Source organism: Callionymus lyra, chromosome 12 (assembly GCF_982586985.1).
Source record: "Callionymus lyra chromosome 12, fCalLyr1.hap1.1, whole genome shotgun sequence".
NCBI classification, from domain to species: domain Eukaryota; kingdom Metazoa; phylum Chordata; class Actinopteri; order Syngnathiformes; family Callionymidae; genus Callionymus; species Callionymus lyra.
In genome coordinates this window covers 1,032,186-1,049,685 of record NC_141829.1, presented here as the reverse complement: position 1 = coordinate 1,049,685, position 17,500 = coordinate 1,032,186, and the positions used below count along the sequence as shown (strand labels likewise).

Here is a 17,500-nt window from a genome sequence, read left to right as displayed (position 1 = left end):
ATGTGTTATATATATTTATGTTATGGATGTAAATGTGTTATATATATTTATGTTATGGATGTAAATGTGTTATATATATTTATGTTATGGTTGTAAATGTGTTATATATATTTATGTTATGGTTGTAAATGTGTTATATATATTTATGTTATGGTTGTAAATGTGTTATATAGATTTATTTTATGGTTGTAAATGTGTTATATAGATTTATTTTATGGTTGTAAATGTGTTATATAGATTTATGTTATGGTTGTAAATGTGTTATATATATTTATGTTATGGTTGTAAATGTGTTATATAGATTTATTTTATGGTTGTAAATGTGTTATATAGATTTATTTTATGGATGTAAATGTGTTATATATATTTATGTTATGGATGTAAATGTGTTATATATATTTATGTTATGGTTGTAAATGTGTTATATATATTTATGTTATGGATGTAAATGTGTTATATATATTTATGTTATGGTTGTAAATGTGTTATATATATTTATGTTATGGTTGTAAATGTGTTATATATATTTATGTTATGGTTGTAAATGTGTTATATATATTTATGTTATGGTTGTAAATGTGTTATATATATTTATGTTATGGTTGTAAATGTGTTATATAGATTTATGTTATGGTTGTAAATGTGTTATATAGATTTATATTATGGATGTAAATGTGTTATATAGATTTATATTATGGATGTAAATGTGTTATATAGATTTATGTTATGGTTGTAAATGTGTTATATATATTTATGTTATGGTTGTAAATGTGTTATATATATTTATCTTATGGTTGTAAATGTGTTATATATATTTATTTTATGGTTGTAAATGTGTTATATAGATTTATTTTATGGTTGTAAATGTGTTATATATATTTATATTATGGATGTAAATGTGTTATATAGATTTATGTTATGGATGTAAATGTGTTATATATATTTATGTTATGGTTGTAAATGTGTTATATATATTTATGTTATGGTTGTTAATGTGTTATATAGATTTATTTTATGGTTGTAAATGTGTTATATATATTTATTTTATGGTTGTAAATGTGTTATATATATTTATGTTATGGTTGTAAATGTGTTATATATATTTATGTTATGGTTGTAAATGTGTTATATATATTTATTTTATGGTTGTAAATGTTTTATATATATTTATTTTATGGTTGTAAATGTGTTATATATATTTATGTTATGGTTGTAAATGTGTTATATAGATTTATTTTATGGTTGTAAATGTGTTATATATATTTATGTTATGGATGTAAATGTGTTATATAGATTTATGTTATGGATGTAAATGTGTTATATAGATTTATGTTATGGTTGTAAATGTGTTATATATATTTATGTTATGGTTGTAAATGTGTTATATATATTTATGTCATGGTTGTAAATGTGTTATATAGATTTATGTTATGGATGTAAATGTGTTATATATATTTATGTTATGGATGTAAATGTGTTATATATATTTATGTTATGGTTGTAAATGTGTTATATATATTTATGTTATGGTTGTAAATGTGTTATATATATTTATGTTATGGTTGTAAATATGTTATATAGATTTATTTTATGGTTGTAAATGTGTTATATAGATTTATTTTATGGATGTAAATGTGTTATATATATTTATGTTATGGTTGTAAATGTGTTATATAGATTTATTTTATGGTTGTAAATGTGTTATATATATTTATGTTATGGTTGTAAATGTGTTATATATATTTATGTTATGGTTGTAAATGTGTTATATAGATTTATGTTATGGTTGTAAATGTGTTATATAGATTTATATTATGGATGTAAATGTGTTATATATATTTATGTTATGGTTGTAAATGTGTTATATAGATTTATTTTATGGATGTAAATGTGTTATATATATTTATATTATGGATGTAAATGTGTTATATATATTTATGTTATGGTTGTAAATGTGTTATATAGATTTATTTTATGGTTGTAAATGTGTTATATATATTTATGTTATGGTTGTAAATGTGTTATATATATTTATGTTATGGTTGTAAATGTGTTATATAGATTTATGTTATGGATGTAAATGTGTTATATAGATTTATGTTATGGATGTAAATGTGTTATATAGATTTATTTTATGGTTGTAAATGTGTTATATAGATTTATGTTATGGTTGTAAATGTGTTATATATATTTATGTTATGGATGTAAATGTGTTATATATATTTATGTTATGGTTGTAAATGTGTTATATATATTTATGTTATGGTTGTAAATGTGTTATATATATTTATGTTATGGATGTAAATGTGTTATATATATTTATGTTATGGATGTAAATGTGTTATATATATTTATGTTATGGTTGTAAATGTGTTATATATATTTATGTTATGGATGTAAATGTGTTATATATATTTATGTTATGGTTGTAAATGTGTTATATATATTTATGTTATGGTTGTAAATGTGTTATATATATTTATGTTATGGTTGTAAATGTGTTATATATATTTATGTTATGGATGTAAATGTGTTAAATATATTTATGTTATCGATGTAAATGTGTTATATATATTTATGTTATGGTTGTAAATGTGTTATATATATTTATGTTATGGTTGTAAATGTGTTATATATATTTATGTTATGGATGTAAATGTGTTATATATATTTATGTTATGGTTGTAAATGTGTTATATATATTTATGTTATGGTTGTAAATGTGTTATATATATTTATGTTATGGATGTAAATGTGTTATATATATTTATGTTATGGATGTAAATGTGTTATATATATTTATGTTATGGATGTAAATGTGTTATATATATTTATGTTATGGTTGTAAATGTGTTATATAGATTTATGTTATGGTTGTAAATGTGTTATATATATTTATGTTATGGTTGTAAATGTGTTATATAGATTTATTTTATGGTTGTAAATGTGTTATATAGATTTATTTTATGGTTGTAAATGTGTTATATAGATTTATGTTATGGTTGTAAATGTGTTATATATATTTATGTTATGGTTGTAAATGTGTTATATAGATTTATTTTATGGTTGTAAATGTGTTATATAGATTTATTTTATGGATGTAAATGTGTTATATATATTTATGTTATGGATGTAAATGTGTTATATATATTTATGTTATGGTTGTAAATGTGTTATATATATTTATGTTATGGATGTAAATGTGTTATATATATTTATGTTATGGTTGTAAATGTGTTATATATATTTATGTTATGGTTGTAAATGTGTTATATATATTTATGTTATGGTTGTAAATGTGTTATATATATTTATGTTATGGTTGTAAATGTGTTATATATATTTATGTTATGGTTGTAAATGTGTTATATAGATTTATGTTATGGTTGTAAATGTGTTATATAGATTTATATTATGGATGTAAATGTGTTATATAGATTTATATTATGGATGTAAATGTGTTATATAGATTTATGTTATGGTTGTAAATGTGTTATATATATTTATGTTATGGTTGTAAATGTGTTATATATATTTATCTTATGGTTGTAAATGTGTTATATATATTTATTTTATGGTTGTAAATGTGTTATATAGATTTATTTTATGGTTGTAAATGTGTTATATATATTTATATTATGGATGTAAATGTGTTATATAGATTTATGTTATGGATGTAAATGTGTTATATATATTTATGTTATGGTTGTAAATGTGTTATATATATTTATGTTATGGTTGTTAATGTGTTATATAGATTTATTTTATGGTTGTAAATGTGTTATATATATTTATTTTATGGTTGTAAATGTGTTATATATATTTATGTTATGGTTGTAAATGTGTTATATATATTTATGTTATGGTTGTAAATGTGTTATATATATTTATTTTATGGTTGTAAATGTTTTATATATATTTATTTTATGGTTGTAAATGTGTTATATATATTTATATTATGGATGTAAATGTGTTATATAGATTTATGTTATGGATGTAAATGTGTTATATATATTTATGTTATGATTGTAAATGTGTTATATATATTTATTTTATGGATGTAAATGTGTTATATAGATTTATGTTATGGTTGTAAATGTGTTATATAGATTTATTTTATGGATGTAAATGTGTTATATAGATGTATTTTATGGTTGTAAATGTGTTATATATATTTATGTTATGGTTGTAAATGTGTTATATAGATTTATTTTATGGTTGTAAATGTGTTATATATATTTATGTTATGGATGTAAATGTGTTATATAGATTTATTTTATGGATGTAAATGTGTTATATATATTTATGGTATGGTTGTAAATGTGTTATATAGATTTATTTTATGGATGTAAATGTGTTATATATATTTATTTTATGGTTGTAAATGTGTTATATATATTTATGTTATGGTTGTAAATGTGTTATATATATTTATGTTATGGTTGTAAATGTGTTGTATATATTTATGTTATGGATGTAAATGTGTTATATATATTTATGTTATGGATGTAAATGTGTTATATATATTTATGTTATGGATGTAAATGTGTTATATATATTTATGTTATGGTTGTAAATGTGTTATATATATTTATATTATGGTTGTAAATGTGTTATATAGATTTATGTTATGGTTGTAAATGTGTTATATATATTTATATTATGGTTGTAAATGTGTTATATAGATTTATTTTATGCATGTAAATGTGTTATATATATTTATTTTATGCATGTAAATGTGTTATATATATTTATATTATGGTTGTAAATGTGTTTTATTGATTTATTTTATGGTTGTAAATGTGTTATATATATTTATGTTATGGTTGTAAATGTGTTATATAGATTTATTTTATGCATGTAAATGTGTTATATATATTTATATTATGGTTGTAAATGTGTTATATAGATTTATTTTATGGTTGTAAATGTGTTTTATTGATTTATTTTATGTTTGTAAATGTGTTATATAGATTTATTTTATGCATGTAAATGTGTTATATAGATTTATATTATTGTTGTAAATGTGTTATATAGATTTATTTTATGGTTGTAAATGTGTTTTATTGATTTATTTTATGTTTGTAAATGTGTTATATAGATTTATTTTATGGTTGTAAATGTGTTATATAGATTTATATTATGGTTGTAAATGTGTTATATAGATTTATTTTATGGTTGTAAATGTGTTATATAGATTTATTTTATGGATGTAAATGTGTTTTATTGATTTATTTTATGGTTGTAAATGTGTTATATAGATTTATTTTATGGTTGTAAATGTGTTATATAGATTTATTTTATGGATGTAAATGTGTTATATAGATTTATTTTATGGATGTAAATGTGTTTTATTGATTTATTTTATGGTTGTAAATGTGTTATATAGATTAATTTTTTGGTTGTAAATGTGTTATATAGATTTATTTTATGGATGTAAATGTGTTTTATTGATTAATTTTATGGTTGTAAATGTGTTATATAGATTTATTTTATGATTGTAAATGTGTTGTATATATTTATATTATGATTGTAAATGTGTTATATATATTTATTTTATGGTTGTAAATGTGTTGTATATATTTATATTATGATTGTAAATGTGTTATATATATTTATGTTATGGTTGTAAATGTGTTGTATAGATTTATGTTATGGTTGTAAATGTGTTATATATATTTATGTTATGGTTGTAAATGTGTTGTATAGATTTATGTTATGGTTGTAAATGTGTTATATAGATTTATGTTATGGTTGTAAATGTGTTGTATAGATTTATGTTATGGTTGTAAATGTGTTATATAGATTTATGTTATGGTTGTAAATGTGTTATATAGATTTATATTATGGATGTAAATGTGTTATATATATTTATGTTATGGTTGTAAATGTGTTATATAGATTTATATTATGGTTGTAAATGTGTTATATAGATTTATGTTATGGTTGTAAATGTGTTATATAGATTTATATTATGGATGTAAATGTGTTATATATATTTATGTTATGGTTGTAAATGTGTTATATATATTTATGTTATGGATGTAAATGTGTTGTATAGATTTATGTTATGGTTGTAAATGTGTTATATAGATTTATATTATGGATGTAAATGTGTTATATATATTTATGTTATGGTTGTAAATGTGTTATATAGATTTATGTTATGGATGTAAATGTGTTATTTAGATTTATATTATGGATGTAAATGTGTTATATATATTTATGTTATGGTTGTAAATGTGTTATATATATTTATGTTATGGTTGTAAATGTGTTATATAGATTTATGTTATGGTTGTAAATGTGTTATATATATTTATGTTATGGTTGTAAATGTGTTATATAGATTTATATTATGGATGTAAATGTGTTATATATATTTATGTTATGGTTGTAAATGTGTTGTATAGATTTATGTTATGGTTGTAAATGTGTTATATATATATTATGGTTGTAAATGTGTTATATAGATTTATATTATGGATGTAAATGTGTTATATATATTTATGTTATGGTTGTAAATGTGTTGTATAGATTTATGTTATGGTTGTAAATGTGTTATATAGATTTATATTATGGATGTAAATGTGTTATATATATTTATGTTATGGTTGTAAATGTGTTATATATATTTATGTTATGGTTGTAAATGTGTTATATATATTTATGTTATGGTTGTAAATGTGTTATATATATTTATGTTATGGTTGTAAATGTGTTATATAGATTTATATTATGGATGTAAATGTGTTATATATATTTATGTTATGGTTGTAAATGTGTTGTATAGATTTATGTTATGGTTGTAAATGTGTTATATAGATTTATATTATGGATGTAAATGTGTTATATATATTTATGTTATGGTTGTAAATGTGTTATATATATTTATGTTATGGTTGTAAATGTGTTATATATATTTATGTTATGGTTGTAAATGTGTTATATAGATTTATGTTATGGTTGTAAATGTGTTATATAGATTTATGTTATGGTTGTAAATGTGTTATATAGATTTATTTTATGGTTGTAAATGTGTTATATAGATTTATATTATGGATGTAAATGTGTTATATATATTTATGTTATGGTTGTAAATGTGTTATATATATTTATGTTATGGTTGTAAATGTGTTATATAGATTTATGTTATGGTTGTAAATGTGTTATATAGATTTATATTATGGATGTAAATGTGTTATATATATTTATGTTATGGTTGTAAATGTGTTGTATAGATTTATGTTATGGTTGTAAATGTGTTATATAGATTTATATTATGGATGTAAATGTGTTATATATATTTATGTTATGGTTGTAAATGTGTTATATATATTTATGTTATGGTTGTAAATGTGTTATATATATTTATGTTATGGTTGTAAATGTGTTATATATATTTATGTTATGGTTGTAAATGTGTTATATATATTTATGTTATGGTTGTAAATGTGTTGTATAGATTTATGTTATGGTTGTAAATGTGTTATATATATTTATGTTATGGTTGTAAATGTGGTATATAGATTTATTTTATGGTTGTAAATGTGTTATATATATTTATGTTATGGTTGTAAATGTGTTATATAGATTTATTTTATGGTTGTAAATGTGTTATATATATATTTATGTTATGGTTGTAAATGTGTTGTATAGATTTATGTTATGGTTGTAAATGTGTTATATATATATTATGGTTGTAAATGTGTTATATAGATTTATATTATGGATGTAAATGTGTTATATATATTCATGTTATGGTTGTAAATGTGTTATATATATTTATGTTATGGTTGTAAATGTGTTATATAGATTTATGTTATGGTTGTAAATGTGTTATATAGATTTATATTATGGATGTAAATGTGTTATATATATTTATGTTATGGTTGTAAATGTGTTATATATATTTATGTTATGGTTGTAAATGTGTTATATATATTTATGTTATGGTTGTAAATGTGTTATATAGATTTATATTATGGATGTAAATGTGTTATATATATTTATGTTATGGTTGTAAATGTGTTGTATAGATTTATGTTATGGTTGTAAATGTGTTGTATAGATTTATGTTATGGTTGTAAATGTGTTGTATAGATTTATGTTATGGTTGTAAATGTGTTATATAGATTTATATTATGGATGTAAATGTGTTATATATATTTATGTTATGGTTGTAAATGTGTTATATATATTTATGTTATGGTTGTAAATGTGTTGTATAGATTTATGTTATGGTTGTAAATGTGTTATATAGATTTATATTATGGATGTAAATGTGTTATATATATTTATGTTATGGTTGTAAATGTGTTATATAGATTTATGTTATGGTTGTAAATGTGTTATATAGATTTATGTTATGGTTGTAAATGTGTGATATATATTTATGTTATGGTTGTAAATGTGTTATATATATTTATGTTATGGTTGTAAATGTGTTATATATATTTATGTTATGGTTGTAAATGTGTTATATAGATTTATATTATGGATGTAAATGTGTTATATAGATTTATATTATGGTTGTAAATGTGTTATATAGATTTATGTTATGGTTGTAAATGTGTTATATAGAATTATGTTATGGTTGTAAATGTGTGATATATATTTATGTTATGGTTGTAAATGTGTTATATATATTTATGTTATGGTTGTAAATGTGTTATATATATTTATGTTATGGTTGTAAATGTGTTATATAGATTTATTTTATGGTTGTAAATGTGTTATATATATTTATGTTATGGTTGTAAATGTGTTATATATATTTATGTTATGGTTGTAAATGTGTTATATATATTTATGTTATGGTTGTAAATGTGTTATATATATTTATTTTATGGTTGTAAATGTGTTATATAGATTTATGTTATGGTTGTAAATGTGTTATATATATTTATGTTATGGTTGTAAATGTGTTATATATATTTATGTTATGGTTGTAAATGTGTTATATATATTTATGTTATGGTTGTAAATGTGTTATATATATTTATGTTATGGTTGTAAATGTGTTATATATATTTATGTTATGGTTGTAAATGTGTTATATATATTTATTTTATGGTTGTAAATGTGTTATATATATTTATGTTATGGTTGTAAATGTGTTATATATATTTATGTTATGGTTGTAAATGTGTTATATATATTTATGTTATGGTTGTAAATGTGTTATATATATTTATGTTATGGTTGTAAATGTGTTATATATATTTATGTTATGGTTGTAAATGTGTTATATATATTTATGTTATGGTTGTAAATGTGTTATATATATTTATGTTATGGTTGTAAATGTGTTATATATATTTATGTTATGGTTGTAAATGTGTTATATAGATTTATGTTATGGTTGTAAATGTGTTATATATATTTATGTTATGGTTGTAAATGTGTTATATATATTTATGTTATGGTTGTAAATGTGTTATATAGATTTATGTTATGGTTGTAAATGTGTTATATATATTTATGTTATGGTTGTAAATGTGTTATATATATTTATGTTATGGTTGTAAATGTGTTATATATATTTATGTTATGGTTGTAAATGTGTTATATATATTTATGTTATGGATGTAAATGTGTTATATATATTTATGTTATGGTTGTAAATGTGTTATATATATATATATATATATATATATATATATATATGTTTCTGGTGAACAAACACCAAAACTCTTCTCAGCACCGTCACTGACCCACTTTGACACAATAATTGAACTGAACTCATTGATATGCGCGACGCGTCGCCTGTGATTGGAAACCTTTGCAAATGTCAGAGTGACACATGATTATGAATATTGAACGGCACTTACGGCTCATGATTGGTCGACAGGAGAGTCTGACGGACGAGGATCTCGACACGAAGCAACAAATGATGGTCACATGATCACATGATCCATCAACACCTGAGCACGACTGCCCCCCCCACACCTCACAACGTCCACCAATGGGACGCTTTCTTTGTCATAAGCTCCGCCCACTGAGTGATGGGATCAGCGTGTGTCACTCAAAACAGCTGATGAGCGACAGACTCGAGTCATGTCTTGATCGAGTCTGGAGTCACTGACTCGGTTCTTCTGAGTCAGATAATGAAAGTCATCACGTGAGATGATAAGACGTTCGAGTCAAAGCTGCTGATAAAACTCTCGCTTCAGCAAATCCTGCTTCTGTGGCAAGAAATTCTGATTCATCAACGTTTTTACTTCAATGTTTCGTCGCTGGAGCTCCAGTCGAGCAGGTGAGTTTGTACTGCAGTATCAAAGTACACTGAGTACCTCAGTACACTGAGTATCACAGTACACTGAGTACCTCAGTACACTGAGTATCACAGTACACTGAGTACCTCAGTACACTGAGTATCACAGTACACTGAGTACCTCAGTACACTGAGTACCTCAGTACACTGAGTACCACAGTACACTGAGTATCACAGTACACTGAGTACCTCAGTACACTGAGTATCACAGTACACTGAGTACCACAGTACACTGAGTATCACAGTACACTGAGTATCACAGTACACTGAGTATCACAGTACTGAGTACCTCAGTACACTGATTATCACAGTACACTGAGTATCACAGTACACTGAGTACCTCAGTACACTGAGTATCACAGTACACTGAGTATCACAGTACACTGAGTACCTCAGTACACTGAGTATCACAGTACACTGAGTACCTCAGTACACTGAGTATCACAGTACACTGAGTATCACAGTACACTGAGTACCTCAGTACACTGAGTATCACAGTACACTGAGTACCACAGTACACTGAGTACCTCAGTACACTGAGTACCACAGTACACTGAGTACCTCAGTACACTGAGTATCACAGTACACTCAGTACCACAGTACACTGAGTACCACAGTACACTGAGTATCACAGTACACTCAGTACCACAGTACACTGAGTATCACAGTACACTGAGTATCACAGTACACTCAGTACCACAGTACACTGAGTATCACAGTACACTGAGTATCACAGTACACTGAGTACCTCAGTACACTGTGTATCACAGTATACTGAGTACCACAGTACACTGAGTATCACAGTACACTCAGTACCACAGTACACTGAGTATCACAGTACACTGAGTACCACAGTACACTGAGTATCACAGTACACTCAGTACCACAGTACACTGAGTATCACAGTACACTGAGTATCACAGTACACCGAGTATCACAGTACACTGAGTACCACAGTACACTGAGTATCACAGTACACTCAGTACCACAGTACACTGAGTATCACAGTACACTGAGTACCACAGTACACTGAGTATCACAGTACACCGAGTATCACAGTACACCGAGTATCACAGTACACTGAGTACCTCAGTACACTGAGTATCACAGTACACTGAGTACCACAGTACACTCAGTACCACAGTACACTGAGTACCACAGTACACTGAGTATCACAGTACACCGAGTATCACAGTACACTGAGTACCACAGTACACTGAGTATCACAGTACACTCAGTACCACAGTACACTGAGTATCACAGTACACTGAGTACCACAGTACACTGAGTATCACAGTACACTGAGTATCACAGTACACTGAGTACCTCAGTACACTGTGTATCACAGTACACTGAGTACCACAGTACACTGAGTACCACAGTACACTGAGTATCACAGTACACTGAGTACCTCAGTACACTGAGTATCACAGTACACTGAGTACCACAGTACACTGAGTATCACAGTACACTCAGTACCACAGTACACTGAGTATCACAGTACACTGAGTATCACAGTACACTCAGTACCACAGTACACTGAGTATCACAGTACACTGAGTATCACAGTACACCGAGTATCACAGTACACTGAGTATCACAGTACACTGAGTATCACAGTACACCGAGTATCACAGTACACTGAGTACCACAGTACACTGAGTATCACAGTACACTGAGTATCACAGTACACTCAGTATCACAGTACACTGAGTATTACAGTACAGTGAGTATCACAGTACACTGAGTATCACAGTACACTCAGTATCACAGTACACTGAGTATTACAGTACACGTTCAGAACCAAAATGTTTTTGAAACATCTGTGTTAGGTTCAGTGTCAGGAGAGAATAACCTTGAAACAAAAGTCACTGTATCCTCTCGTCCTCAGTCATTATTCTTCCTTTAGCTGTGGACGTCACGACTGCTGCCATCTAGAGGCCGGAGGTTTAATTGCAACACAAACATGAACAAACTTGAAATAAAAGGAAAAAAAAACAAGTATATATGTGTAGTATTGTCCAGTACTTGACTCTGGTGTTGTGATAGTGTAGTAACAAGTATATATGTGTAGTATTGTCCAGTACTTGACTCTGGTGTTGTGATAGTGTAGTAACAAGTATATATGTGTAGTATTGTCCAGTACTTGACTCTGGTGTTGTGATAGTGTAGTAACAAGTATATATGTGTAGTATTGTCCAGTACTTGACTCTGGTGTTGTGATAGTGTAGTAACAAGTATATATGTGTAGTATTGTCCAGTACTTGACTCTGGTGTTGTGATAGTGTAGTAACAAGTATATATGTGTAGTATTGTCCAGTACTTGACTCTGGTGTTGTGATAGTGTAGTAACAAGTATATATGTGTAGTATTGTAACTACTTTTATTTGTTTTCAAACCAAAATATGTCCAAAAGCTGCTGGACTCACTGTATCCTCTCGTCCTCAGTCATCATTCTTCCCCTAGCTGTGGAGAACTTGCAACACAAACATCAACAAACGCTGTGAATATTTTCATGTTAATTCTAAATAAACATTATACAGTGTAATAAAAATATTGCAATACTTCAGTGAATCGATATTTTCTTAAACTCTTAAACATTTGTTTTGATGGAAAGAAGTGAATTCATGGTAGAACTGTGTTGAGCGCAGAGATGTTTGTACTCGAACTTGTACTTGTACTTGTACGTATACTTTGAAAACAACTTTTATTTCATAAAAATCATAGTATTCTAAGGTTATCTACTGCACAAGAGAGCTGCAGCCATCTTGTCACCACAGAGATGAATCCTTCAAAAGATTCTTAGATCCAGATGGCAGAAGAAGAAACTCACCTCCTGACCCTGACCTCTCATCTTCATGTGAGGGTGCAGTACCGTCCGCCTCCAGCAGGCGTGACTCTCTTGGATCGATCAGAAAAGGTCAAAGGTCGTGTGTCTGTACAAATGCTTTATGTTTCGAACACCTTTAAAGTTTACAATTTGCTACAATCGTGATTGTTTTGCTCTTAAAAAATCTTAAAGGTATAAATAATGAATATTGCAGCAGAAACGATTCTCAACATCAAACCTTAAGTTTCTACTCGAGCTTCACGACAGACGAGCTACGTTTCTAACACGCGTGTCGTTATAATCCTTTATACTCAACACAAACATGGCATCTTGTATACAATATAGAACATACATGACCTGCTGCGACGACACGTGATGATGCTGCTTCATGTTCAAATCAAAGGGAGGAAAGTTGGATTCGTTCTTGAGGTGTTTGTGAAGATGAGCAGCAGAATCACATGATCACGTGAACAGAACGTCTAAGATCTTCTTCTACGTCAGTGATGAAATAAATACTTTTATTGTTGACATGCAGTCCAGGTGGACCAGAGGTTCTCCAGGAGGACCAGAGGTTCTCCAGGAGGACCAGAGGTTCTCCAGGAGGACCAGAGGTTCTCCAGGTGGACCAGAGGTTCTCCAGGAGGACCAGAGGTTCTCCAGGAGGACCAGAGGTTCTCCAGGTGGACCAGAGGTTCTCCAGGAGGACCAGAGGTTCTCCAGGTGGACCAGAGGTTCTCCAGGAGGACCAGAGGTTCTCCAGGTGGACCAGAGGTTCTCCAGGTGGACGAGAGGTTCTCCAGGTGGACGAGAAGTCCTCCAGGTGGACGAGAGGTCCTCCAGGCGGACGAGAGGTTCTCCAGGTGGACGAGAGGTTCTCCAGGTGGACGAGACGTCCTCCAGGTGGACGAGAAGTCCTCCAGGTGGACGAGAGGTTCTCCAGGTGGACCAGAGGTTCTCCAGGTGGACGAGAGGTTCTCCAGGTGGACCAGAGGTTCTCCAGGTGGACGAGAGGTTCTCCAGGTGGATGAGAGGTTCTCGAGGTGGACCAGAGGTTCTCCAGGTGGACCAGAGGTTCTCCAGGTGGACGAGAGGTTCTCCAGGTGGACCAGAGGTTCTCCAGGTGGACGAGAGGTTCTCCAGGAGGACCAGAGGTTCTCCAGGTGGACGAGAAGTCCTCCAGGTGGACGAGAAGTCCTCCAGGTGGACGAGAGGTTCTCCAGGTGGACGAGAAGTCCTCCAGGTGGACGAGAGGTTCTCAAGGTGGACGAGAAGTCCTCCAGGTGGACGAGAGGTTCTCCAGGTGGACCAGAGGTTCTCCAGGTGGACCAGAGGTTCTCCAGGTGGACCAGAGGTTCTCCAGATGGACCAGAGGTTTTCCAGGTGGACCAGAGGTTCTCCAGGAGGACCAGAGGTTCTCCAGGAGGACCAGGACGTCTGACTCTTGTGCACACGAGCAGAAGTTTGATGTTGGACTTTTTCTCGAGCTTCTCTCTGGCCAATAAGACGGAGAGATTCTAGCAGGCGAAGTCCTTGAACACTCCGTGACGCCCGTGATGATGAGGACGAGGGAGTTGGAGGGCGTGAGGGTGAGGGAGGGTCTGAGGGACAGAGTTGGGAAGGATCTGAGGCTTGTTCTGGGGCAGGGTGTGGGGGAGGATCTGAGGAAGGATCTGAGGAAGGATCTGAGGGAGGATCTGAGGGAGGGTCTGAGGGAGAGTCTGAGGGAGGGTCTGAGGGAGGGTCTGAGGGAGGGTCTGAGGGAGGATCTGAGGGAGGGTCTGAGGGAGGGTCTGAGGGAGGGTCTGAGGGAGGGTCTGAGGGAGGGTCTGAGGGAGGGTCTGAGGGAGGGTCTGAGGGAGGGTCTGAGGGAGGTGGTGGTTGGGCAGCAGGGTCGTGGCATAAGCTCCTTCTGGGCGACTCCGGGACAGATCGTTGGGCTCCTGTGGAGGAAACACAAACATCTTGGTCACCTTCACACTGTGACGTGTGGAGAGTCTTGAAGACACGTCTCATCGTGAGATGATCTCAAGTCATTAACTAAAGTCGATCAAAGTGAGACGTGAAAGAAAGTGTTTAAATAAAACGATGCATCATGAACATCTGTTTTCGTGAAGAGATGGATGTGGATCTGCAGCAGATGAAGAATCATCTCAGAGTCAACAAGAACTGAAGCCTTTAAAGAGAAATCATTCAGTCGTTCATCCATCGAGTCAATATATCGTTTGTACCTTCACTTCCTCCAGATTCACCGTCGCCACAGAGCTCGTCTGATTCTTCTTCTTCTTCTTCTTCTTCTCGTCCTCCTGAGGCCTGAGCAGACGCCGCAGACGCTGCTTGATCACCTGATGTCAGAGAGAAGAAGAAGAAGAAGAAGAAGGAAAAAAATCAGAAGAAGACGAAGAGGAAGAAGAAGAAGAAGAAGGAAAAAAATCAGAAGAAGACGAAGAGGAAGAAGAAGAAGAAGAAGAAGGAAAAAATCAGAAGAAGAAGAAGAGGAAGAAGAAGAAGAAGAAGAAGAAGAAGGAAAAAAATCAGAAGAAGAAGAAGAGGAAGAAGAAGAAGAAGAAGAAGGAAAAAAATCAGAAGAAGAAGAAGAGGAAGAAGAAGAAGAAGAAGAAGAAGGAAAAAAATCAGAAGAAGAAGAAGAGGAAGAAGAAGAAGAAGAAGAAGGAAAAAAATCAGAAGAAGAAGAAGAGGAAGAAGAAGAAGAAGAAGAAGGAGAAAAAACTCGGGGTCAGTACCTCGTAGATGTAGTCCAGGATCTCCAGGACCGTCAGGATACTGGCTCCGATGAACAGACCCATCTGTCCACCGATGTCTCCTGAGACACGAGACAAGTTGACAAGAGTTGGACGAGAGTCTGACTCTGACTCACCCAACAGTCCGGCCACGTCGTACGCCTTCTTCTGCTCGATGGTCTCGTAGTTCAGAGCCTCGAAGAAGATGTCGAGGACCAGGAAGTTATCTCTGGAGAACAAGAGAAGGAAACCTTTGATCCTCGTCTTTATTTCTCTTTCTGTGTTTCTTATTTACGTTTCATTTATATGTTAGTAATAATCTGTATGATCATCACATGATAGTTACATGATCGTCACATGATAGTTACATGATCATCACATGATAGTTACATGATCGTCACATGATAGTTACATGATCATCACATGATAGTTACATGATCGTCACATGATAGTTACATGATCATCACATGATAGTTACATGATCGTCACATGATCATCACATGATAGTTACATGATAGTTACATGATGGTGACATGATCATCACATGATAGTTACATGATCGTCACATGATAGTTACATGATCGTCACATGATAGTTACATGATCGTCACATGATAGTTACATGATCGTCACATGATAGTTACATGATCGTCACATGATAGTTACATGATCGTCACATGATAGTTACATGATCATCACATGAAAGTTACATGATCGTCACATGATCATCACATGATAGTTACATGATCGTGACATGATCGTGACATGATCTTGACACATGATAGTTAAATGATCGTGACATGATCTTGACACATGATAGTTACATGATCGTGACATGATAGTTACATGATAGTTACATGATAGTTACATGATGGTGACATGATCATGACATGATAGTTACATGATCGTCACATGATCGTCACATGATAGTCACATGATAGTCACATGATCGTGACATGATCGTGACATGATCGTGACATGATCGTCACATGATCGTCACATGATCGTCACATGATCATGACATGATCGTGACATGATAGTTACATGATCGTCACATGATCGTGACACATGATAGTGACATGATCGAGACATGATTGTCACATGATAGTTACATGATCGTGACATGATCTTGACACATGATAGTTACATGATCGTGACATGATAGTTACATGATCGTGACATGATCTTGACACATGATAGTTACATGATCGTGACATGATAGTTACATGATCGTGACATGATCTTGACACATGATAGTTACATGATCGTGACATGATAGTTACATGATCGTGACATGATCGTGACATGATCTTGACATGATCGTGACATGATAGTTACATGATAGTTAGATGATGGTAACATGATCATGACATGATGGTGACATGATGGTGACATGATTGTCACATGATCATGACATGATGGTGACATGATCGTGACATGATTGTCACATGATCGTGACATGATCGTGACATGATCGTGACATTATCGTGACATGATAGTCACATGATCGTGACATGATCTTGACACATGATCGTTACATGATCGTGACATGATCGTGACATGATCATGACACATGATAGTTACATGATCGTGACATGATCGTGACATGATAGTGACACATGATAGTAACATGATCGTCACATGATCATGACATGAT

At 30.4% G+C, this 17,500-nt stretch overlaps 1 protein-coding gene across 1 annotated transcript in view; it reads right to left on the bottom strand.

The window, feature by feature from the left end:
* Positions 1–13,977: 13,977 nt before the first annotated feature.
* The window catches only part of asic4a (acid-sensing (proton-gated) ion channel family member 4a), a 118,599-nt gene continuing 115,076 nt past the window's right edge, over positions 13,978–17,500 (bottom strand). Inside the window, exons 10-13 of the mRNA XM_087804532.1 lie at positions 15,982–16,073; positions 15,848–15,927; positions 15,335–15,448; positions 13,978–15,046 (exon numbers count right to left, since the gene is read on the bottom strand). Of these exons, the coding sequence (XP_087660658.1) occupies positions 14,621–15,046; positions 15,335–15,448; positions 15,848–15,927; positions 15,982–16,073 (712 nt within the window). The 3' untranslated portion in view covers positions 13,978–14,620. The remainder of the gene's footprint in view (positions 15,047–15,334; positions 15,449–15,847; positions 15,928–15,981; positions 16,074–17,500) is intronic.